The sequence below is a fragment of the Bos taurus genome, chromosome 11, assembly GCF_002263795.3.
Source record: "Bos taurus isolate L1 Dominette 01449 registration number 42190680 breed Hereford chromosome 11, ARS-UCD2.0, whole genome shotgun sequence".
NCBI lineage: Eukaryota > Metazoa > Chordata > Mammalia > Artiodactyla > Bovidae > Bos > Bos taurus.
In genome coordinates, this window is record NC_037338.1 from 101,170,951 (window position 1) to 101,196,121 (window position 25,171).

A 25,171-nucleotide genomic window follows, 5' to 3' on the forward strand; every position below is an offset into this window, starting at 1 on the left:
TGTTTGCGCAATAAATATTAGCGGCTTTTATTATCTCGTGATCAATGTGCACAGAGCATCTGGAGGTGTCGGGTTTTTTATTTTCCACCCAAAGTGCTATTTCTGTGTCACTGATGCTAGAATGTCCCTTCCCCCCCTTTTTTTTTTATCTCCATATCTCAACATCTCTGACATATGGGAGGATCTTACAATTGTGATTGACAACTTTCTTTCTTGGTGATACATAAAGTAGCCTCTAGGGACGTCCCTGGTGGTCCAGTGGTTAAGACTCCATGCTTCCACTGCAGGGGGTGCAAGTTTGATCTCTGGTCAGAGAACTAAGATCCCATGTGCAGCAGGATGCAGCCAAATTAAAAAAAAAAAACAGCCTCTTATATACAGTGTTTTTCTATGAGAAAATATGGTAGAGCAAATAGCTACTTTTCCCTAAATTCAAATTCTACAAGTAACTCCTGAATCTCCCATTTGGCACCAGAGGAGGAAGGGGTCAGGGGTCTGTGTTGTTGGAGAGACAAGGGAGAGGGTTCCTTAGCCTGTCCTTGCAGTGATGGGACTCAACATTCTACCCCACCTCTCCCCACACCTGCCCAGACATGCTGGGACTCCACACAGTGGGACAATTTATTCCAGCCAGACCTGAACACGTCAGCTTCCCTCCGTCAGCTCTACACAGGCTGCTCCCTCGGCCCGAGGCATCAGCCTCCCCTGCTTCTCTTCCACAGCTAAACTCTCTTTTTTCAGGGCTCAGCTAGATGTCACTTCCTTCAGGAAGCCTTCCTAGACTGTTTCCTCAGCCCTCCTCCCAGTTTGGGTGAGGCTCCTCCTCAGTGTTTCCACAGCTCTTGCTCCCGGCTGAAAAATACAGTCATCACCTTTGACTGCATTCATTCACTCAAACATCCATTCAGTATTACCTGGTGTTCCCCCTGAGCCAGCGTCCAAGCCAGTCCCTGAGGGGTAGCAGTGGACAGTCATGCCAGCCTTGCCCGTAGGGACCTCGTGTCCCATGGACTATGACTCTTACCCTCTTTGGGGGCATGGCTCCCCTTGGAGATGATGAAAGCTGTGGATACAAGAAAGCTAGAATTCTGGGGCCTGCAGAGCCCAGATCTAGGAAACCTGCTCTAAACCGTGAGCCCCCCCACTCCCCCAAAAGGCATAGAGCGGCTGGTTGTTGGATGGATGGAGGGCAGGACAGTCGGGCTAGGTCATTTCTCCATGACCTTGTTGGCGTGGGAGGAGGTGAAGGCCCTGGGACCCATGGTGCGTGGCAGGGCAGAGGATCATGACCTCCATGCTGAGCCCTGTGCCCACCCAGGATGGCCTGGCACAGAATGAAGTTTGCCTCCAGGCTGCCCCAACCCTGCCACGAGTCGGCAGGATCCACAGGGGCGGGCATTGCCTCATCACCGCTATTACTTGAGTTTATGCTGTGTTCCCACCAGTGAAACCTCCAAACATCCCCTTGTTGAGGTTGGTTACATTTTGCAGATGGGAAAACTGAGGCTCAAAGAGTGAAGAGCCTTGCCCAAGGTCACAGGAGCATGTGAACCCAGGCCTGGGTGACTGGGTTCAAACCCATCGCCTGTTTGTGCGGCTGTTGCTGAGCCATCTGACCACAGTCCTGCCTTGTGGGAAGCCTGGCCCGGTTTGAAACAAAGCCCTGTGTCAGCCAGTGAGTCCCTGTCAGTCCCCTCCCGGACTCCATCGAGAGACACCTTGCCCCGAGCAGCTCTGAGCGCCGTCCTCCACAGGAGAGCGTTAAGGTCCCCAGCTGGGGAGGCAGAGCAGCCAGCCACGTCCCCCATGTGCATCCCCAGCTCCTCTTGGGCATCTGCTTCCACCCAGGCCCTTGGTCCCTGGCGGGAAGGCCAAGGGTGCAGAGGGGGCGCGCTGCAGAAGGCTGCAGGGGGTCCCCCGAGGGGCAGGGGGATGCCGGAGCCTGGAGATGAAACCGGCCACTCAGCAGAGGAGAACCAGTCTTCAGAGATCACCTTAAACGTGAAGTGCTGTTCGCTTTTATAGGCTGCAGTTTACGTGCCTTGCAAAGAAATCTATCCGAGACCATAAGGGGGGCTTCGGGTGCGCGCTGCCCGGCGGAGAGTGTGGGGGGCTGGCGTTTAACTCATCAGCCCTTGGCCGGGGCAGAGCGGTGCATGCCTGGGGTTCCCACCTCCCGGGGCAAGGAGCCTGTAGTTTGGGAAGGCATCCCAGGAGGGGGGTGGGGGGCATTCGAGGAACCCCAGGGTCTGAGACCTGCTGCTAGTGCTAAACGCCTGTGCAAGCTTCCGGCTGGGGGGATGTGGCTTCGTCCCCTGCATCAGCCCTAGTGCTGGCCCGTGGTCCAAGGCGGCCCAGGACGCCCCAGCCAGGGTAGGACATGGTGGGCTCACGCCAGGGGAGGCAGGAGGAGAAAGCCCCGGAGCTGCCTCATTAGAGGGGTGGTATGTGTCCCGACTGCCTCCTCTGAGTCCCCAGCCTCCAGGGATGGCCACAGGGTCTGGCTGAGACTAAGAGAAGGAAGGGCTCACGGCTACAGTGCTCTGCCTGCACTGCACCTCACTTCTTGTTTTTTTTTAAGGCCATACTGTGCAGCATGTGAGATCTTAGTTCCCCAACCAGGGATTGAAACTGTGCCCCCTGCACTGGGAGTGTGCAGGGGGCCACCACCAGGCCACCAGGGAAGTCCCTTTCCCTATTTTTTTAAGGGAGCTGGGTTGTGGTCCCGTGAGTAGGCTGAGACTACACTTCTTGTAGCAAAGTGGGAAGAAGAAAACCTCCCCGAGGGGGAGGCCAGGCAAGGTGAGATCCAGGTGCAGGCCGCTCACAGCCCCCCATCTCCTAGGAGCACCCCAGCCCCAGAAACCCACTGTGTGGGTCTATGTTGAGAAAGCCAAGGTGCGGCAGTGTGGTCTGAGCCTGGCAGAGACTCAGAGTTGCACCTGGGCTCATGGATCGTCGCGAGCGGGGCAGCCCAGCCCCTGCCCAGCCCAAAGGCCCTGGGGGAGTCTTCCTCCTCTCTCCCCAGGAACACACATCTGCTGCCCCAGCCAGGCAAACAGCGCCTGACCTGGGCTGGGCTCTGATGCTCTGGCCCTGGCAGAAGGAGGGTCCCAGAGACCCCTTAAAAAGAGGAGGTGGTTGTTCTGCTTAAAATTCTGGGTGGGGTCCCAAAGATTTAGGAAGAGGGCCTGCTGGCTCACTCTATGAATCCTGGGGGAAGAGCTCCCTGTCTTGCCAGGGGCCTCTGAACATGACCCACGTTGAAGGCCATCTGAAGCCTCAGGCCACCAGGAAGTCCCCAGGAGACTGGCCGGAGGTGTTCTAGGGACAAAGAGAAGGGTCTGGGAACTGCCTGCGTCCACCCCTCCCGAAGGAGCTGAGCCGCCAGCCTTGTCACTCCCCATAGAGCACTCAGCTCTGAGTCCATTTCCGATGAGGGAGGGCCTCTTGATGTATCTTGTGAGGGTCTTGCTCACCCTCCCCACCCCCCAGATCTCCAGGCCTCCAGCCCACTGACCCCTAAACCAGGCTCATTCCACTTCAAACCTGAGCCCTCCTGAGAGTTCCACCCAGGGATGGTATCAGCCTCACCAGCCCCCTCCAAAACCGGGGACCTCCCTGGGCTCCCCTCCCTCACCCCATCCCCAGCCAGCACCTGGCTGCGTACACTCTTACCTCCTCGAATCCCCAGGGCCCCTCTGTTCCTATGGCCCCCCAGCCCTGATATGGTCCAAGCCCCATCGTCTGCTTTAAAATCACCTCAACCATCTCCCCGTTAGCCTCCCCACCTCCTCCCAGCCCTACCAACCAATACCCCACCCAGAGGCCCAGGACCCTCCTGATGGCAAAAAGCCCAGGACACTCCGGCCAGACCACTCCGGGGCTGCGGAGGCCTCAGGAGCAGGTCCCGCCCCACCCCCAGCCTCCGCTATTGCACCCTCCCCCAACCCCCACTCCTGCCCAGCTCTCTCCAGCCGCCTGCCTGCATGCTAAGTCCGACTCTTTGCGACCCTATGGACCATATCCCCCCGCCAGGCTCCTCTGTCCATGGGATTCTCCAGGCAAGAACGCTGGAGTGGGTTGCCATGCCCTCCTCCAGGGGATCTTCCCCATCCAGGGATCGAACCCGCATCTCTTACGTCTCCTGCACTGGCAGATGGGCCCTTTACCACTAGCATCACCTGGGCCGCCCCCTCTGTCATTTCCCCCAACACACATTGGTGTCACAGATCCGACAGATGCTGTCCAGCTTAAATGCCCAAGTGGTCTCTGACCTCCCACCCCAGCCTCCGGCCTCCTCATCACTGCCGCACGCTGGTCTGGGGGTGAGTTCCATGGAGAGGGGCCCAGGAAACAGAAGGAGAAGGAAGGCCCTGTTCTCTTCAGCCTCCTTCTCATCCAACCCGGACACAGTGACCTCCGCCCAAAGCCCAGGCAATGAGGACCGAGGCTGCATGGTTTTCTTTACAGTGCCCATCGAGGTTTGTCATAATCCCATGATGCGAGTGTGTTCCTCCCAAGAGACTCTATAGAAGTTCCCAAGGCACAGGTTTACAGCTGTCTCTCCTAGAGGAGGGAGCGACTCTATAAATAGCCACTGAGTGAATTAAATGCAGCAGGGTTTAGGTTAGACATCAAGAAGAACTTCCCAATGAGAACTGTATTCCCTGTCTGGAATATTTTTCAAAGTTTTGAAAATATCAAGAGACACTGCCTGGGATGGTTCAGAGGTTGACCTCCCTGTGGGGTGGTTTGACTCAGGGATTGCTCAGAAATGAGCCTCCCCGCCACCACCCCCCCCGCCCCCCTGCAACAAGAGGAGATAGTTACAGGGTGACTTTCTGCCCCACACTAGAAGATTAGGAGAATTGTGACTATTTCTGGGTCCTTTTATCTGAGCAACTCCGAACTCCTGGCAAATATCCCACCATCACCTGCTGCCCTAAGGGTGTGAGAGCCCCTTGGTTTCACAGGGGAAGAAGTGAAGCTCTAATGAAGTTGGCACCTTGTCCAAGGTCACTTGGCAAATGAGGAGCTGAGGCCGGACAGGCCCAGGACACAGCCGGCCTGAGGCTGTCCGCAGAAACAGCAACACTTGGATGTAGGCCCTTCAATGGCAGTGGGTACGGTGTGTGCCCTGGGGAACCACGCACTAGGTACCAGAGCCCTCTCCTTGGGAATTACATAATGTGCCCAAGCAGGAGGAGCCAAGGGCAGCCAGCCTCTCTTCCCTTAGTCTTCCCAAAAAGGCTCATCGGCCACCCAAGTTCATGTCCTGGTTGCAACTCTCAGCCTTAGTTTCCTCATCTGTTTAATGGGTTGATCATTCCTGCTGCCAAACTCTGAGAGTGGTTTGATTCAGAAACGAGAAGTTATGCAGATGAGCACAGCTGGCACTCAGACTGTGGCTTTGGCACCTTTTCTGGAGGAAGTGCCTTGTTAGAGAACCTCAGTCAGAGTCTTCTGGAGGGAACTGGGGGGTCATATTGCTTTCCCTGGTGGGCAAAGGGGTGATCAGGACATTGACAGCCTGGCAAAGGGGTCAGGCTGCTCTGAGAACCACCTTCCTCAAGGGTGTACAGCGCTTTACAATTTGTAAAGCATACCATTATTTCACTCAGCTCTTGTTAAGTCCTTGTGAAGTGAGGAGGAAGCAGTGATTGCTGTTCCCATTTTACAGCTGGTAAAGCCCAGACTCAGAGAGGGGACATAACTTACCCAGTCACAAAGCATGTCAGTGGTGGAGATGAAACTAGAAGCAATGGATGCAAGAAGGCCAGGCCCAAGGGAACCCTGGTTCCCTTCTGATGGTGGGCACAGGAAAGGGCTTGCCTCCTACCTGAAGTTTCAGACAAGCCTGGAGCTGGCAATGGGATAGCCTGTCTAACATGCTGGATCACCAAAGGGGTGGAGTGAGAAGGTGGTGTTTGATATTGGCCCAGGCCGCTGGGACCACAAGCTCTTGGCAGCCTCCGATGCCAAGGGGCAGACAGCTGAGCTCTGGCCTGGTGGCAGTTGGAATATATACCCCACGACGCAGCAGAGAGGCCAGGGCTGACCCAGGAGGCCTTAAAGCCACATTTCAAATACATCCCCCAGAAGCCACCTCCCCTTGAGACACATCAGCACTCGCTGCTCTCCCAGCTCCTTCTGGCCGGGCTTCATGCAGCTCAATTCAGCAAAAATCCCTCAACTCCCGGTCTGAGCTGCATGGAAAGACAGGAGCCTGGACCCAGGGGGAGACCCCAGGATGGGGGCCCAGAAGAAGCATATGTCCAAAGGGAGCTCCTGCTAGAGGAGGGACCAAGGCTAGGGAACAAGGCAGGGAGATAAAGGCAGCTGAGTGGCACAGGCTAACTGCTGCTGGGAATCAAGTTAAAGCCCACGGGGCATCAGGCATCGGGGAGGGCTTCCTGGAGGAGGTGGCATCTGAGTTGGTTTTGAAGTATATGTAGGGTTTCCCTGAATGAAGTGTATGTGTGTGTGTGTGTGTGTCTCTGTGTGTGTGTGTTTGGGGGACAATGAGGCAGCAAACGTTTGGAAACAGGCAGTCTGGTGTCATTTGCTTGTTGGCAAATGACAAGCAGTCAGTACCTGTAAGGGGGCTCACAGGAAAGGGGAATGGACCAGGAGGTATTGGGAGAGGCATGGAGTCAGTCCCGGCTTTGAAACTTTGCTCTTCCGCTAACATGCTGTGTGACTTGGGTGCATGCCTCGACTTCTCTGCACCACCATTCTCCTGCGACAAGGGCACGTGCACCCCTGCCTCCCCACCCAGGCTGCTGCCGACAGCGAGGTTGTGCAGACGGTTGGGAAAGGGCTTTGCAAAGTGTGGAGGCATGTGGCTCCAGACAACGCTCACTCAGGCTGCCGCTCCCAAGAGAGTGAGGGGCCCGCCAAGGCCCGCCCCTGCCACCCCCCTCCTGCCTCTGCAAACAAGAACTGTTCCTTCCCCAATGACATCTGTCTGGGAGAAATTTGAAATTTAAAACGGGCAGCTCCATTATTTCCTCTCCTTGGCTAGCAGACCTCGGCATCTCGCCTGCCTGCCCCAGTCCCTTGGCAGCCCAGCCTGGGGCGGCCCCAGGGCTGCCCCTCCACTCGGCTTCCCATCCCTAGCCCCCTCTCCGGCCAGCCCTGGAGCTCTGTCCTCACCCCCCTTCCAGTGCACAGCCCTGGGCATCCTCCACGGCCCCCTGAAGAGGGGGCACAAAGCATGGGATGAACAGACCTGCAGCCCAAGGACCTGAGGTTCAAATCCCAGCAGAGCCACAGGCCTGGGGCAGAAGCAACTCTCTGAATCCTGCTTCCCTTGTCTTAGGGCTAGAGAATCACAGTATCCTGTGTTCTTACAAGAGGCAAATATTTATTGATCCTCTGCTGTATGGGGGTAGGGATAGGCTGGCTAAAGTGTGAGGATTCAGAGGAGATGAAGGGGAGGGTGTCGCATGCCAGGCGCCTGGCACGGGGTGCTGCCCAGGGTGGGATACTTAGTAAATGGTTCAGATGCCCATTGTAGAGATGAGGAAACAGAGGCTCGCGCTCAAGGGCTGGTGACACTGTAAACTCTGTGGGTCCCTTACTTTCTCTGTGCAGGCGTGCACCTGAGTCCGTTGGAGGAGCAAGGGGGCTCCTGCAGGGGTGCCGCCCCCATCGGCAGCCCGAACCCCAAGTTCAAGTGTCTCCTCTGGAGCCGAGGACGGTGCCCGCCCCAATTCGGGCCTGTCGAGCCTCACGGGAGGTACGCCCCAAACTCCAGCCCGGGTGCCCAGCCCGCCGGCTGGAGCCTCCACCGCCTCGCCCACCGCGCGGGACCCCCGTATCCCCACGCCCCGGGCCCGCGGGTACCTGCGGCTTGTCGCGCGGCCGGTCCTCAAGTTGGGAAGCGCCGCCCATGGTCTTCCACCGGTCGTTGACCATCTTCCGGCAGGACCGCTGGCGGGGACGCTGGGCGAGGCGCGCCGCTGCGGAGCGCAAAGGCGCCGAGGTGGGCGCGGGCTCGCTCTGTTCGCCGGCTTCCCGCCTCGGTGCCCCGCACCTGGACGGCCCGGGCCAGCGGGCGGGTGTGCGAATGTGTGTGTGTGCGTGTGTGTATGCGTGCCGGCGTGTGCGCGGGTGTGTGCGGGCGACAGCGGGAGCGGGAGCGCGAGAGCCGCCGGCCGCCCGCCGCCCGCCCGCGGCTCGCGCTGCGCGCCGTCCCCGCTCCCGGCTCCCGCGCCTCCCCTGCGCGCTCCTCCCTCCTCCCTCCCTCCTTCTCAATCTCCGTGTCTTTTTTGTCTCGGACTCTCTTTGCCTTTTATTGCTCCCCCGCTCTCCCTCTGATACACACGCACACACCGCGGACAGCAATGGGGAAACTCCACCTCCCCAAAGGCTAATTAATAGAGAAGACGCGGGCGGGCCGAGACCCCCGGGGCCAGCCCGGGAGGATAGCAAAGAGCTGCGGCCAGCCCTCCTCTCTCCGGGCCCGGAGGGGCTTGAGAACCCCGGGGGCCGCCTCCTCGCAAACTTCCTCCCGGGCCGGACCCGCGCCAACTCACCGTGCGCGGGGAGCGCGGCGCCGGGCAGGCCCCGGGGTCGCCCCCGAGGGGGCCTTCGGCCGTCTCCGGGGAGTGGCGCCGCGCTCCTCCCGGCCCCCTCAAGGCGCAGGGGCTCACCCTGAGACCCGTCGGGGTCCGGGGGGTGGGGGCCAGCCGAAGGGCGCCCCCTTCGGGTGTCCGAGATATGGGTCCTGGTCCCGGGGCAAGTGCGCCCAGGCCCGGAGTGTCCGGTCACCAGGGACTGCCCGCTCCCGACCCCGACCCGCGAGGCCGGCCCTGGGGGCTCCTCGGCCAGAGCCGGTAGGGCTGCGTCCGGTGCTCGCGGACGGACAGCCGGCCCCACGCCTTCTCGCCCAGGCGGCCCGCGGTGTCGCGTGCGAGCCGCTCCGCTCTCTGCCCGCGCTCGCGGCCGATCGCCCGCATTCCCCGGGCGCGCCTAGCGCTGCCTCGGCCCCCGCCTCCTCCTCTGTCCGGGAGAGGAGGGATTTGTGCCGGGAGGGGGCTTCTTAGTCGCCCCCTCCCACCGGCAGCACTTTAAAAAGCATTTAATCCGCCCGGTGTAGCCTTCAGAGGTAATTGACAAAAGTCCTTAATCTGCGCTGTTAACGAGCTGCTATTGTGACTCCTGACCGGGAGGCGCCCACACGACCGAGGCCGCATTCCCGGCCTGCCGCCCCCTCCCCCGGGCCACCGACTGCCCCTCCCCCGCCCCTCCCTGCGGGGGCCCCCCATCTTCGGCTCCCCCAGCTTCAGAGTAGACTCCCGTCTTCCCTTCCCCACGCTTCTCCCCAGAGCTGTGTTCAGGCTCCCGGGGCGCCTTGGCCCACCAGGCTGTTCCCTGGCACCGTCTTCGTCTCTCTCCCACCGGCTGCCAGTCTGTCGCCCCGTACTCGTCCCTCTCCCGGGGCCCTCACGAGTGCAGCAGACTGCCTGGGGGTGGGGGCCCCAGAAAGCTGGGGTTGGGGGGCACTCGCTGCCCCTGGAATCCGAGTGGACTGTCACTCACCCACAGAAGGTGGATTCCCAACCTGCCAGCCGCCTCCTCCTTCCAGAGCTGTCTGCCGGCCTCACCTGCAGCCCACTCCCCAGGCCCAAGGGAGGCAGTCGGGCCACCTGGGAGTTTGGGTCCCCCAGCATCGACTGGGAGTCGGGGACCTGGGTTGGAGTCTTGGTCCCTGGGCTCTTTCTCGATGTCATCTCTCACTTGAGGCCTTTCCAGTAGGTTAAATGGATTGGCAGGGGGGGGCCATCAGCCTTGCGGAGAGGCGTGTGGTGGCCAAGTGGCCTGGGGCAAGCAGCTGTGCCTCTGAGCCTCGGTTTCCCCACGGTTGCTAAAGGGCCAACAGCACCCTCTTCAGAGGGCTCTTGTGAAGTTCTGAGAGTGCGTTGAAACACTTGGCAGGATGAGACCTCAGACTTTCCCACTGTGACCTTGAGCAGATTCCCTGTCTTCTCCAAGCCTGGGTCTCCTCATTGAACAAGAAATCACCACCTCCCCCTTCTAAATGGGGACTTATGAGGTTTGTAGACGTGAGGCGGGAACTGCAAACCTGAGTCCGATTTGGGGAGAGGAGGTAAGCTCCAGAAGTGTTTCTGTACAGACAGAAGGTCACCCTTCTGGAGGACCCTGAGCTGAGATTCTGAGTGGAGGGGGTGCTAAGGGCCAGCAGAGTTTTGGGGGTATCTGCTCTGGATGGGCGGGGAAGACATCCTAGAGGAGGGGGTGGGGTACTGGGCTGTGAAGGTGGAGACACCTGGAATGTTGGGGGCAAGGCATTCCAGGCAGCAAAGCCGCAAAGCAAAGGCAGAGGATGGAAAATGACAGCTCCCCGGCACAGGCAGGTACCAACCAGAGGACACCAGCCAGAGGACCTGCTCCCAGGCCTGCAGAAGGGCGGTTGGACAGGTAAGCGGGGGCCACCTAGCGGCTGCTCATGGCACTGTTTGCGGTCAGCCTGCCTCACACGCTGGGCCACAGATTCCTCAATTTCCTGCCTGCGGGGGTGTGGTGAGTGCATGTGTGGGAGTGGTCTTCACCCATGACCCCCGCTGTGATGATGGCCCCTGCTCAGCCCCCCCAGGAGAAGAGCCCACCCAGAAGAAGGAGCCCGCCGGCGTTTGCTCAGCGCCTTACAAGATGCCCTGTCTGGGGGAGAGGAGGGTCTGCCCTCTGTTTGTGAGCTCCAGATCTATGTGAGCAAAAGGGCAGCTGACCCCATAGAAGGGACAGTGCCCCCGCCTCTAACTTCCTTTGGGCACAGTTGGTGTCCACAGAGCCCCCAGGAGAGCCCAGGTGTGCTCAGTGGACTCAGGGCTGGAGGAGGGCACTCCAGCCAGGACCTCAGCCAGGACCTCAGGGAAGCTGGAACCCGGGACCCCCAGGCTGCTCCGGCACCCCGCCCACTCCTTACACATCGCCTCACCCTTCTCCCTCTGGTTCACTGATTCCCCGTGTTCCTGTCTTTCCTGCCTTTGGCCACTTGGACATGATGGCCGCACCAACAGAAATCCCTCGTGGGGGATTTTTAAATTCCCAAAAGAAGTGCTCTGATTCATCCTGCTCATCTTTTGGAGCCAGGACATGTCACTCATAGGTCATCAGCTGTCTTTGGCCAGGTGCCCACCGTAGTGTGAAGGAGGGGATGGCTGTGGGGTCCTGATGCATGGTACCCCCTTTTCTTTGTAGGGAGGGGGTACAGGACAGGCTGTGAGGCCTGCCAGCCTGAGAGGGATAGAAAGGAAGAGACCCTCTCATCAAGGAGATGAGCGTGGCCAGAGATGCCGGGTGACAACATTCAGGGTTACTGCTGTCCGACTGGCTAGAATCCATTGCCCTTCATTCCTACACTCAGCCCTGCTCCGGGCACAGAGCATCCTCCCAGCCACCCTCATAAGTGAGAGCTATTGTTATCCTTGTTTCACGGATGACAAAATTGACTCCCAAAGGTAAGTTACATAACTTGGGTAAAAGTGCTATTAGCAAAAATGATATAAATAATAGCTACCATTCAGAAAGCATTTTTCATGTGCTGTGTACCGTTCATTAGCAATAGATCTTAATTCATGTGGTTCTCCACAAAAGCCCGTGGATATTATTGATATACCCATTTCATAGATGAGGCGACTGAAGCTCAGAGAGGTTAAGTCCCTCAGCCAAGATCACACAGCAGCTGACGGAGCCAGAATGCGAACTGGAGTCTCCCACTGCTGGAGCGCGTCTTCCTTTCTTCCTCGCCTCTGTCCTCCTGCTTGGCCAGCGCTGGGCCTGAGCCCAGCACTACGAAGCTGGCCTGTGGCAGGAGCTCAGCACACGTGGGCTGAATGTTGAATATGCTTTGTCTCATGGGGCCCTGGGGACCGGCTGACCGGGAGGTTGGGACCTCTGGCCTTTGTCCACCCAGCCTCTGCCCCGGGCTGCCTAGGGTGCTTGACTTTCACCGTAAAGCTGTCTCAACTTCACTCTGACAGTCACATTTATCATTAAAAATAAATTTATCTTGGCTTCCCATGGCATGGAAAGCTACCGTGCAGTGATTCAATGGGCTTGTCACCCCTCACGGTTAGGCACGGGGAGCGGAACAACTGGATGGTCTCCAGCGCTGGCTCTTCATTTTCTGCGGCTAGAGGCAGAAACGTACAGTGGGCTGACATTTAATTTAGAATCCAACATACCTTGACATAAACCCATAATACAAAGGCGGGGGCGGGGGCGGGGGCGGGGGCTGCCAAGCCCGCGGGGGTGGGTGGGGGGGCAGTCCAAATGACAGGGCGGATTTCTTTCATTTTATTTTTTATTTTTGCTTTGTCAACACTGAGTGGTGATGACAGACTAGAGGCCGCGATCAAAGGCAGGAATTAGCATGGAGTGAACGTGCGTGTGTGAGCGTGTGAGCTTTTGGCGTTGATGCGCTGTGCATGGGCGGGTGGGTCTGCACCCCGGGGTCCCCTGGGATGCTGTGTGTGGCCACCTCTGCCGCCAGCCTGTCGGAGGGTGCCAGGGAAATGCAGGCTGAGGCTGAGGCCGGAACCCAGCAGGATAACTCGGGCCTGGCGGGCGAGACGGGACCTCCCTGTGGGTCTCAGTGTCCCCAGCCCTCTTCCCACGTCCTCTGAGATCAACGCTCTGGAAATACGGAGCAGGGAGGGAACACTGGTATTTTTAAAGCTAGAGGCAGAATTCTGGCTTTTTATTCAGCAAAACATCCCGATGGACTACTTGGGTGTAAAAAGCTGAGGCTCAGGCTTCACTGGGGAGGGGAGGGCAGGACCTGGAGAGGCGGGGAGGTAAGAAACTCAGGGAGAAATGTGGTTTCGGCAGAAGCAGCTGGAAGGGGAGGGGATGTGGGGGAGGGGAAGGGAGGCAGAGGGAACCAGAGAGGGAGGGACTGAAGCCCACCCAGCCGCATGGGGGCCTGGGGAGAAGGCTGGCCTGGGAACCCCAGCGCTGATGTGAGTGTGAGCGGGATGTTTGTGGTTTCCGAGCTGCGATACAGGAGAGCGCATCTGTTATCCCCCAGTCTTTGGTTAAGAGTCTGCTTTGCTCAACAACCTGTGTTGGAAAGGCTTGGGAGAAATGAAGGGAGTGGGCCCTGCCCCTACCGAGATCAGCGCAAGGCACAGTTAAGGGTCGGCTATGGCAGGGGACGGGAGGGATGCTACGGCTGTGGTCCAGAATTCAGGCCAAGCAAGAAATCCAGCCGGCAGGTGACTTAAGCTTTCGCTATAGAGGAATCAGGATAGGTGCTGTTTTACTGAATGCCCGCTACGCACCACGTAGGTGATTTGAATTTTCTCACGGAAACCCTGGCCGGTACCTAAGAGGCAGATTGCTAGCATTTCTTATGCCACTTCACAGATAAAGGAACAGCTGAAGCAGGCGAAGGCTGAGTGCCTTGCTCAAGGTTATACATCTGATAAACGTCACAACATCAATTTGACCTCCGTATTCTGGTCCCAGATCCCACTCCTTTAGAATTCGGGGACCCCTGTATGGTTAACCCTCAGGTCCCCAATGTTTGTTGTTGAATGAAAGAAACTGGGTGTAGAAAAGAAAATATCTTGCAACCAGTGGCCACATCCCAACCTACACGTGGCCAAACTTTCAAAGACGGCGTGCCTGTTTCTCTGCTTGTCTCCTGGTCTCTGTGCTATGATACTGGTTCACCATCTCGAGTCCCTGCACCATCTCGAGTCCCTGCTAATTCTGTTGGTCGTTGAGTCTGCCGACCCTCACTCGTGGTGACTGCTTCCCCGCGTGTTCTGTAATTTTGGATCGCGTGTTCCAACTTGGTCAAAACTTTATCTTTGGGAATCCAGTGTGTTCTGAGCTGAGAATCTGTCCTTCCCGGGAGGAATGGCTTTTGTTTCCATTAGATAACCGAAGATACTTCAAACTCAGAGCTACTGTAAGTTCTTATCTTGTCTATAGAACGAATTCAGACCCCAGATCCTCATGAAAACAGATTTCTGTTTGGTCATCCAAAGTGGAAACTTTTTCCTGGGCCTTTTCCCTTCCCAAGGTGGAATTTTTCCTAGTCTGCCCATCTCCAGGCAGGTTCCCTGGCCCCTGGTTCTTCTTGGTTTCTGGCCCCTGTTGATTCCTTCTTTATTTTTCAGTCTAACTACACATTTAAAAGAAGATCTGCGATATCATATCCAACTTTTGCAGCTTTATTGCTGTTGTAGTAGGTGTCTGGGGTGGTATTTAGTCACTAAGTCGTGTCTGACTCTTTGTGACCCCCTGGACTGTAGCCCGCCAGGCTCCTCTGTCTGTAGAATTCTCCAGACAAGAATACTGCAGTGGGTTGCCATTTCCTTCTCTTGGGGATCTTCCTGATCCAAGGATTGAGCCTGGGTCTCCTGCACTGCGGGTGGTTTCTTTACCGACTGAGCCACCAGGTAGGAGTCTAGTCTACCATATTATTAAAAACACAAGTCCCTTCTTCTCTCAAGACTTCCCTGGTGGCTCGGACGGTAAAGCATCTACCTACAATGCAGGAGACCCAGGTTCAATCCCTGGGTTGGGAAGATCCTCTGGAGAAGGAAATGGCAACCCACTCCAGTACTCCTGCCTGGAAAATCCCATGGACAGAGGAACGTGGTAGGCTGCAGTCCATGGGGTCACAAAGAGTTGGACACGACTGAGTGACTTCACTTTCACTTCTTCTCTCATGCTTATTTACTTTTTTTAACTAAAAAAATAAATAAATTCTAATTTATGTATGATAAAATGCACAGCTCTTTTTTAAAGATTTTTTTTGATGTGAACCATTTTTAAAGTCTTTATGGAATTTGTTACAATATTGTTTCTGTTTTATGTTTCGGTTTCTTGGCCTCAAGGCAGGTAGGAATCCTAGCTCCCTGACCAGGGATTGAACCCATACCTCCTGCATTGGAAAGTGACGTCTTAACCACTGGACACCAGGGAAGTCCCCAAATGCACAGATCTTAAGGGTAGAGTTTGGTGAATTCCAGCCATCACTCCTGGCCTTTCTGTCAGCCTAGGAAGTTCTCTCCTGCCCCTCCCCCACCACACACGGTCCCCCCAGAGGTGACCACTGCTCTGACTTCTGTCACCACAGCTTCGTTCTGCCTTTTCTTAAATTTCACGTAGTGGGACCACATGGCGTGTGTTCCTTTGGATCTGACTTCCTTCCCTCAGCGTCAGGCTGAAGAGACGCGTCCATGTTGTGTATTTCAGTCGTTTGTTCCTTTTTACTGCAATAGTATTTTATTTATGGTTCTGCATAATTGGCTTAACCACTTCGCTGGTGATGGACGTTTGGGCTGTTTCCACGCGGGGCTGTCAAGCCCGGCGTTGCTGTGAGCATTTGTACGCCCGTGCTGGTACACACATGTACACAGTCCTTGGAATCGCTGGCTGATAGGGTGGGAGGAAGTTTAACTGTATAGGAAACAGCCAAGTTGCTTTCCAACGTGGCTGTGCACCCTGACACCCCACGGGCAGTGTCTGGGGGTGCAGGTGGCCCGTGACTTACACCTGGCTTCCTCCCAGGTGTAGGGCGCCTGTGGGTGCCACATGGGTGATGGTGGCTCTCGAGTGGGTGTTCGAAGCCCCATCGCTTGCTCCCTGTCATTCTGCAGACATTTCCTGAGCACCTCCCCTGCTTTGTCCCATTCATTAGGGCCTCGGGATGGCTGGGCGGCCTGCCCGCTGGTGCCACTCTGCCCATCAGGGTGCCCTCTCCCATCACACCCGCCTGAGGGTCTGTCTCGTGGCTGTGGTCGGGAGGCCAGCTCGGCTGTCGTCTGTGCTCTGAAGCTGATGTCTTGCTCAAACCTCAGAAACGCGTCAGCGTGTGGAAGCGCCTGTCAATCATCATTCTATTTCCCGGTCTGCCCCTCCCCGCTCTCTATAGCCGCACTGCCCAGCACCCAGCAGCATCAAGGGCTGAAGGCCGTGCCTCCTGAAACAGTGGTCCAATTGCTTCGCAATGTGGTTGTAAGCCTTTGCTCCTCCCATTAGCAGCATGAGGGGGAAAATAAAATTCAAAGCCCAAATTGGACTTCCCCGGTGGTTCAGTGCTTAAGACTCCATGCTTCTGCTACAGGGGGCACGTGTTTGATCCCTGGTCATGGAAATGAGATCCCACATGCTGCATGGCCCAGCCAAAACAAAACAAAAAACCCCAAATCTCCACGAGAACAAGGCTCCAGCCATACACTTGTGGCAGACGTATTTCCTTAAACTGCTCCTTCGTGTGGGTGGGTACATCCTCAGTCTCCTCCTTCACTGAGGGTGTGGCCCCGGCTTTCTGCCGGGTTCTGACTCCCTGCCTTCCCGGATCTCAAGGCCTTGGAGTGGGAGGTTCCATGTAGCCTCTGTCCCTTGCTGCAGGTCTCACCTGAGTGACAGATGAAGCTAGACAGAGAAAGCCCGGCAGGCAGACAGACCCCAGGGAGGTCCTCTGGGCCAGAACATCCCAGCAGGGATTGGCCTGCCCTCTACCGGGGCCCAGGGCTCAAGAGCCATGGTTCCCATACCATCCGTGTCCCCTTCTGGAGACCCATCTGGAAGCTCTGCGCACCCAACACCAGACCCGCTGAGCACTGGCTGAGAAACAGATGGGACAGACTGTGGCAGGGGCGACCATGAGGAGCCCAGGGATGGGAACACTCAGACGGGAGCCTTTCGGGCTTAGATTTGCAGGTGATGCCATCTGTCCATCTGTGTTTCTGTCTTCAATCTCATCAGTTTTTCCAGTTGTAAAAATCACCTAGTTTAGCTGTGTCCAGACACGACTCTGGTTACCATTTCGGAGTTCTTCCTTCCAGTCTTTTTTCCAAGTATTTGCCAGAGACTACAGGCTGTGGGACTAGCAAAGGCTTGGGAGTCTATCTGTATGTACCGATACATAACACAGACGGGAGAGGATCTTGGCAGTGTTTTTCTGGGCAGGCCGGTGGGGCTGAGATGGGAAAATACCAGCAGCATTTATTCAACATTTACCAGATATCAGTGCAGCGGGCACTGCTGCATCTCTGTCCATGTGGGTACTCATGGTTCCAGAATGTGCTGTACCTTCTCCCCAAAGGGCAGCCCTTGGCCAATGACAGAGTGGAGTCAGGAGCTGCTGCTGCTGCTAAGTTGCTTCGGTCGTGTCCAACTCTGTGCGACCCCATAGACGGCAGCCCACCAGGCTCCCCTGTCCCTGGGATTCTCCAGGCAAGAACACTGGAGTGGGTTGCCATTTCCTTCTCCAATGCATGAAAGTGAAAAGTGAAAGTGAAGTCGCTCAGTCGTGCCCAACTCTTAGCGACCCCATGGACTGCAGCCCACCAGGCTCCTCCATCCATGGATTTTTCAGGCAAGAGTACTGGAGTGGGGTGCCATTGCCTTCTCTGGGAGTCAGGAGAGTGAGGGGTAAATCCCCAGCTCCCTCACTGTTTGTTGAGTGCGTGGTCTGGCCCATTTCCCAGAGTCCCCCGGGGCTGGTGCCCCAGATGCCACGGTGCGATCTGATACACATTCCCCCCACCATGCTGTCTGCCTCCCTGCTGCCATGTCACCCTCCTCCTCCCCTGGCAGCACTTCCTGGGATCACCTCCAAACAAACCGCTTGTGTTTACGTCTCTGCTTCTGGGAAAGCCCACGTAAGGCAACCAGGTGTTCTGTGTATAAGCTTCACCTGCGTCTCCATCCCTTCTCACAGTCATTCAGCAAATTCTAGCGTCACCGCACTCCGCTTGCTGCTGCTGTGTGCCAGATGTGGACCATGACCCATGCACCGATGCAAGTGGCCCGGCGTCTGTGCCCCAGTGACCAGGTCTCACCCTTGACCCAGAGGAGGGCCCCAGGCAGCGGTGGAGATGGTTATTTCTGGCACACATCACGTTTCACCAGATGGAGGGCCTGCGGTACATAGCTTCGCGTAACCTAATTGTGAGAGTTGGCCCATGTTCTTCGTGATTCCAGAACTCACTGTTAGAGTTAGGCTTGTGTCAGAGCTTCCCGGGTGGTACAGTGCCACCTGGCAATGCAGAAGACATAAGAGACACGGGTTCCATCCCTGGGTTGGGAAGATACCCTGGAGAAGAAATGGCAACCCACTCCAGTGTTCTTGCCTGGGAAATCCCATGGACAGAGGAGCCTAACAGGCTACAGTCCATGGGGATCACAAAGAGTCGGACACGACTTAGTGACTAAGCAATACCACCACAAAGCTATCAGCCAATATGTACTGGAGGGGATCTTTGCGCCAGGAGCTGAGCTTAGCCTGCTCAGAGAGCTGATTCATCAGACCCTTACAGGTGCCCATAGCTCAGTCCTGTTATTCTCCCCATTGACAGAAGAGGAAGCGGAGGCACAGAGAGGTCACCGCTGCAGACAGGAGATTTACATCCGGGTCATCGGACTCCAACTCCAGAGTTGGGGTGGGAAGGGGACATGGCATTTACAAGCCTGGCTCATTTTTAGACATTTATCTCTATTTTCCAGTTGTTGTAAACAATGCACAGCTAACAGCCTCCTACCACCCCCCATTGCTGTCGGTCTTGCTAATTACTTCCTTAGGGTGGATTTCCAGGAAGAGAATTACAGGGTCAAAGGACAGGACTGTCTTTAAGACTCTTCATCCCCATCGCACTGCTCCGGCCTTGCTTCTGGAATCTCTGGCCTTCTTTCCCACACCGTCTTGAGCCGAGCATCATTGGGAGGTGTCCAGCCTTGGCCTCCTTCCGCCTGGCCCCCGCGTGCCCAGATCTGCCCCTGACCTCCAGCCTGACATCCCGGGTCCTGTCTTGTATCCCCGCCAAGGAGGCCAGAGGCTCTCCATGAGTCAGCTTTTTTCCAGAAAGGATGGTAGAGGAGAGGACAGGAGGGTCTTAACGGAGGGACCGTGGCTGCTCCTAGCACACAGTAGGGGCTTGGTTATCTCTAAATGAATGAACAAACAAACAAGATGCCTGGCCTGCCTGGATCCACTGCTGGTTGCCCAGCAGCTCCTTATGAAGCAGCTTTCCCATGAAGCAGCTTCCCCACTCTGGAGCCCACAGGGCCAGCAGCCATGCCCACAGGGCAGCCCCCCCACCACTGGTGGGCAGGAGGGAAGGGACCCCTCAGTTTTGCAACTGAAGCCCCAGAGCCATCCCTGGTCCCATCTCCACTGTGCATGTGACAAGTGCTTTTCTTTCTGAGACGAGTGCTCCAGCCAGGGCTCCTTTGCTTAAGCCAGGTCCCTGCCAGGACACCTTGGAGCTCACTTTTCTGGTCTAAACAAACCAGGGAACAAAATTGCCTATTGTATTGGTTATCAACTGCACCATTACAAATTACCCTGAAACCTAGCAGCTTGAAACAACAAACACTTATCATCTTACGCAGTGTATGGGGGCTAGGACTTCAGGAGCAGCTGGGCTGTGTGGTTCTTGCTCAGTGCCCGCTCTGGAGGGTGCAGAGAAGATGCTGACGGAGCTACATCATCTGAAGGCTTGACTGGGGCTGGAGGACCCACTTCCAAGGTGGAGAGCGCATGTGGCTGCTTGGCGGGAGGCCTCAGTTCCTCCTCACCACATGGCCCTCTCGAGAGGGTGACGAGCATCCTTACAGTATGGTCCCCGGCTTCCCCCATAGGAGCGGGTCAGAGAGAGCAAGGAAAGCCACCGTGCATTTTATGATCTATGGTTAGAAGTCATACTTCATCATTTCCTCCACATTCTGTTCATCAGAAAGGAGCCCCTGTGGACATCCGCACTCAGGGGGAGGGGAATTAGGTATGCCCTAAGAAAGGAACGGATATTTTTTTCAAAAGCCCACTGCTGCTGCCTCCCAGGGGTGCTGAGAATACATGGAGATGGGTCTGACAAGCTCTGAGCCTGGCACTGGCACCCGCAGGCCCTCTGTTTTATTTTATCTACCCAGCAACCAACCTGATTACGATTATCCAACACCCAGTCTATGTCAAATGGCACCAACAGCTGAGTCAAAACTGGGATCCAGAGTGGATTTGCCTGCAGCCTCAAAGAACTGGTACACCTGGGAGATCCCGACGCAGGCAACTAATGCAAGAGGACTTTCTGCCTTAGGTGTTCAGGAGGAGAAATGAGGCAGGGTTGCCTGGAACAGTTGTCCAGGCTGTGCACTGCACAAGGGCACCTGGCTATGGGACTTCCTTGGTGGTCCAGTGGCTAAGACTCCGAGCTCCCAATTCAGGGGGCCTGGGTTCAGTCTCTGGTCAGGAAACCAGATCCCACATGCCACAACTAAAGATCCTGTGTGCTGCAACGAAGACCCAGTGCATCCAAATAAATGATAAAATAATTAACAAAACAAAAAACAAGGGCACCTGGCTGAAAAAGGTGGTAAGAACTGAAATGGGTGCCTTTCCCTAATTCACCAAAAGCACAGGATGGGATGATGGGGCTGCAGAGGCCTTAGTATGTGGCTAGAAGGCAAAGATTTGGAGAGGATGGTACAGGCTCACCCAGAACATTCAAACCAGCAGTGGTTCCCTGGAAAGACTGAGACTCTGGACCCAAGAGTGTGGCTAATGGGCAGGAGGGGGTTAAGTTCAGCTCAGCAAGGGGAAGGGGCCTTGTCACCACGCCGACCTGAGATGCAAGGGTGAGTCCAGCAGCTCCGTGGACGCCCTCACCTTGGTCCTGCTGCCTCCTGGGGCCGGGAGAAGGGCCCGGCCAGGAGCCTACTCAGGGGGCTGGAGTTCTGCAGGCACAGAACTGGAGCCACCTGCTCCTGGGGCCCGGAGAGCGCACTCCAGAACCTCCAGCAGTAACCAGAGCTTGGCAGGAGGGCTGGGGCCTGCCGGGGGCCGGGGGGGCCTCTAGATGTACCTGGTTCATCCCGGGGGCCCACAAGTAGCTGTGATCACCTCCACCACCACTTCTGGGGGTGGGGGTGTGGTAAGAGCAGCCTCTGGAACCTAACCCCAAAGCAGGCACCATTTAGCCACATCAGGCCCCACAGTGTCAGAAAGGAGAGTGGGAAGCACAGTCCCTTCCCCATGCTGATCCTGCCCTGCGTGGGCTCGGAGGCCCCTTGCTCTGATCACGTGAGGATCCTGCCTTCTGGGCTCAGTCCAGGCCTCTCGCTCCCAATCCAGGGCCTGGCTCACTCGGCGTGTCCAACCCCCTTCCCCGGCATCACTGCACTGGGCTCCCACTTGCCTCCTGGCTTGCACCCTGGGGCCTGTCCTGCCCCCTTGGCCTGAGCTTGGGTGTACTGGGACCCCCACCCCCGCCCCAAGGAGTGCTTCCAACACAAGGCCTCACTGTCAGCCCTGCCCACCTTCCAAACCCTACAAAACCCTTGGCCTAGAGCAGGAACAGCCGTCCCCTGAGGGTCTGCCTTGTGCCCAGCAGTCAGGGAGGCAGACCGCCCCCTCCCTCCAGGGCACCCAGGTGATGGGAAAGAGCAGGGAGTGTGGGGACCACAGAGGAGGGGGTTGGCTCAGGGCTGTGCGGGGGTTGGGGGGAAGCCAGGGCCTCCCAGATGCCCCCAGCTCCTGGCACCAGCTCTGTTCTGCCCGGAGCCCCATGGCTGAGCCCTGAACTCAGAGCTGACAGCCATGCTAATCCCGTCTCAGGCTGGCAGCCGCCCCCGGCCGGGAGGGGGCATGAGCCACCCCGGAGAGCTGCTTCGGAGTCCCCATTCGTTGTGGATGGCAGAGTGGTGCCACTGGGAGATTAGCTACACCCAGCTGGTCCCCAGCAGCCGGCCCCCCGGCGCTCGGAGAGGAGGCAGTGGGCTATTAAGGAGAGTCCTGGGAAAGGGGCTAGGCGGGAGGAGGGCTAATCAAGCCTCCTGATTGTAATTGTCCGAAGGTGCCGGCCTCCTCGTGAACACGCAGACCGCACGGCCTGCCTCTGCGGCTCCGCGGGGCTTCTCCCTGCTGGGGCCTTGCTGGCTAATGTTCTTTCGGCATAACTCTATTTAAATTCACATTTCCATCATCCCCCAGAGGAGCCGGCGAGAGAGCTGAGCTGCGTGGTATAAGCCAGCAAAGGATTAGATGGGGTGGGTGTTATTTTTTCCTTTTCTTTTCCTTAGCGATGGAGGTGAGGTTATTGCGGGTCACGGTTCTAGAATCCTGCACTATCAGAGTCAGAAGGGCCATCAGGCTGTCCAGTCTAACTCCCTTCAATGTCTGGGGGGGAAACTGAGGCCACAGGGCCCTCAGCACATGGAGCAGGGGCCCCTCCCCAGATTCCTTCCGGGGCAGGTGTCCAGGAAAGACCCAGAGCCCAGATCTCTTGCCCCTTTGGAACTGGCAGGTGAGACCACCTCCCTTGAAGCTGAAGCCCCCCAGAAGCCCCCCAGAGGCCCGCCCCTCCCCGGGTGCTGACTGAGCAAGCTCCTGTCATGAGTCACCTTTCTCCAGAGCACAGCTGGGGCTTCGTTTGCTCCACCGGAGGCCCCCAGGGGCTGGCAGAGGCCATGGCCTCCAGCATGCGGAGGAGGGAGCGGGTGAGGGGTCATCAGATGGGGACCCAGGCATGGGGCCAGCTGTAGCTGCCAGGCCAGGAATGTGGCTCCCTGGGGAGGCTAAGCTGATGGGGGAGGGAGAGAGTGGGGGGCAGAGGGGGACCTGGAGGGAGGAGAGGGCCCTCCCTTCATCCTGCTGCCCACCTGGAGGGTGTGGGAAGCGTAGGGCAGAGACAGGCGGCAGCAGGGGAGCGGAAGTTAGCTGCGTTTGGGATGAAACTCATGAATGCCAAAAATGTTCAGAGAAGCATCTGGTTTTGTTTTTTTTTTTCAATCTCCCCCATTATCAACAGCTTGGGTGCTGCGGAGGGGGCTGCAGCCCAGCCTGGAGGTCCCCCCCGCCAAGAGGCCCTACGGGTTCTGTGTGCGATGACCTCCTCCAGGCAGCCAGGCATGGCCCTGGGTTGCCTGGTATCCCTGGGACCCACAGCTCAGCAGCTCAGAACGGCTCTTCACCTCCGAGGCTCCTCCTCTGAGACCGGTGGGCGAGGGGGAGCTTTGGCTTCTAACCCACCAGGATGTGCTGGGTCCTCTCCTCCAGGGTGAGGACGGTCCATCCTTGGGTCAGGGGGATCGGTGGCAGGGTAGCCTCCTGCGTGGATCCCAAGGCTCTGGGCTGCTACCACTCGCCCTAGCGTGAGCCCTCTCCTACAAGCCTACGGACCAATATGTTGTCCCATTCCACGGCCTGTGCTGAGTCCCGACCCAGGCTCAGAGAGGTTGAGACATCCACCTATGATTGCACAGCCAGGAGGTGCCCTCATCGTACCTTGGGCTGCCTCCATTTAGGTGAGGCCTCAGACCAAAGTGGGAAGAAGGCGGGTGGCCTGAGGCCAGGATGGGCTCTGCTGACCACCTGGCTGGGGACCCTGGGCCCAGACACTGAAGAGGGATCTCCAGCTTTTAGAATCTTCCGACTGCTGAATCTGAGGACCAGAGGCTCTTAGAATCATGAAATCATGGGCCTCCCAGGATGTTTGGGATAATATTTAAAAAAAAAAAAAAGAAAAGTGAGAGATAGCAAATGGCAAAGGAATTTGGTAATTCTTCCCAAATGTGAGCACGGCTGATTCCTTTGTGCCTCTTGGCGGGTGGGTGCGGGGTGTCTGGGAGGGGGTTGGAACACAGAGGGGGCTGCTGGAGAGGCTGCTAGGACACCTGCTGCTTCCTGAGCCGGAACCAGAGACCGACACCCACTCCAGATGTCGCCCAGCCCCCCACCCACTCCCACCTTCTCCTGCTAACTCCCACCCCTGCGGCTGGGTCCCTGCTAGCCTGGGATGCCACTGTGACCAGGACGAGCCCCCAGCCCAGCGCCCCCTCCCCCCAGGCCCTGCCCCACCTCCCCCATCTTCAAATGAAGTCTCTGGATTTGATTTTAGCCGAGATACTCTGTTTAAAAGAGATCTTTTATGGAACCCTGCGGTTGGAGAGCAAAGTTGTTCTGAGGGGGTGGGGAGGGGGTGCTGAAAGCCCCTGGCTCCCTGCTGGCCTGCCAGCCGCCCTCTTCAGCCCCTCCTGCCTTCAGCCCCGCAGAGCCGCTCCGCAGAACCTGAGCTGGCAAGACAGACATCTTTAACCCCTGGCCTGGAGGGATGCTCTGCGGAGGTAACATCAAACCTGCACACACTGGAAAACCCTCGGAGTCTAAGACAATGGGTCAGCTCCTCAGATGCCAAGGGAACCTGGGCTCCTTGCCAAGCTGGCCAGCCACTCTGCTCGCATCTGTGACCAGCTGAGCAGGGGCCCAGATGTCGGCCAGCAGAGGTCACTGAAGGAGGTGGGGGTTGGTGTGTCTGCTCTGAGAAGGGGCCTTTCCCCCCAGCCTTGCCCTTGAAACCCTCCATGGAGCAAGTCTGGGAGGAACTCTTGAAACCTTCCGTGCGGCAGGTCCTAGAGGTTAGGACGTGTGTGTGCTGGACTGTGGGTGCAGGTCATGTGTCATCTCTGCGCAAGGGATGACCAAGGGCTAGAGATGCTTCGGCAAGTCTCAGGGACTCCCAGTTGGACCTTGGGAGTTGAAACTTGCAATACTTGGGGCTACATGGTGCTGCTCTGGGACCCAGGGGACCAGGCCTGGCCCAGGGCAGGTGCTTATTAACTACAGATTAACTGACACAGAGGGGGTCATCTCTCATCTCGGCCTGAAGCTGGGCTCCTGGGTGGTGCCAGGAGTCTTAGAGCAGAGCCAGCACCCCTTGGGCAGTGAAGGGGTCAGCTGGTACGGGGGCTCACCCAAGAGCTATCGAGTGTCCTCTGTGAGGTATAACTCTGGGAGGCAGGAACCTCCTTAGGGGTCTGACCTGGTCAGGAAGGGTCAGTGGAGGAATTGAGGAAGTGACAAGGAATAGAAGAGATGGGAAGGCTAATAGGTGTTACAGGTGAGGAGGGGAGGGAGCCAGGGCTCCCCAGCGGGGGACAGCTGGGAGGGAGGGGAGGGAAAAGGTGTGTGATAGGGGCTGGTGGGAAGAGCGGTCAGACTCCACATCCCCTGCATGTCCTGCTGGGGACAGAACTGGGAACTCACTGATGGTTTCAAACAGGCACTTGATGTAATCAGATGGCGCTTCCGGAAGTCCATTCTGATGACAATGGGAGATGGACTGGGGGCCCATGAGCGGGCTGCACAGGGGTCGGGAGAGGTGCTGCCCACTTGGACCAGCCTGGG

General features: G+C 57.3%; 1 protein-coding gene across 1 annotated transcript in view; it reads right to left on the reverse strand.

Annotated features, from left to right (window-relative positions):
* FIBCD1 (fibrinogen C domain containing 1) overlaps positions 1-8,443 on the reverse strand; it is a 35,280-nt gene extending 26,837 nt beyond the window's left edge. The window contains exon 1 of the mRNA XM_010810516.4: positions 7,852-8,443. Within this exon, the coding sequence (XP_010808818.2) occupies positions 7,852-7,923 (72 nt within the window). The 5' untranslated portion in view covers positions 7,924-8,443. The remainder of the gene's footprint in view (positions 1-7,851) is intronic.
* Between the last annotated feature and the right edge of the window lie 16,728 nt (positions 8,444-25,171).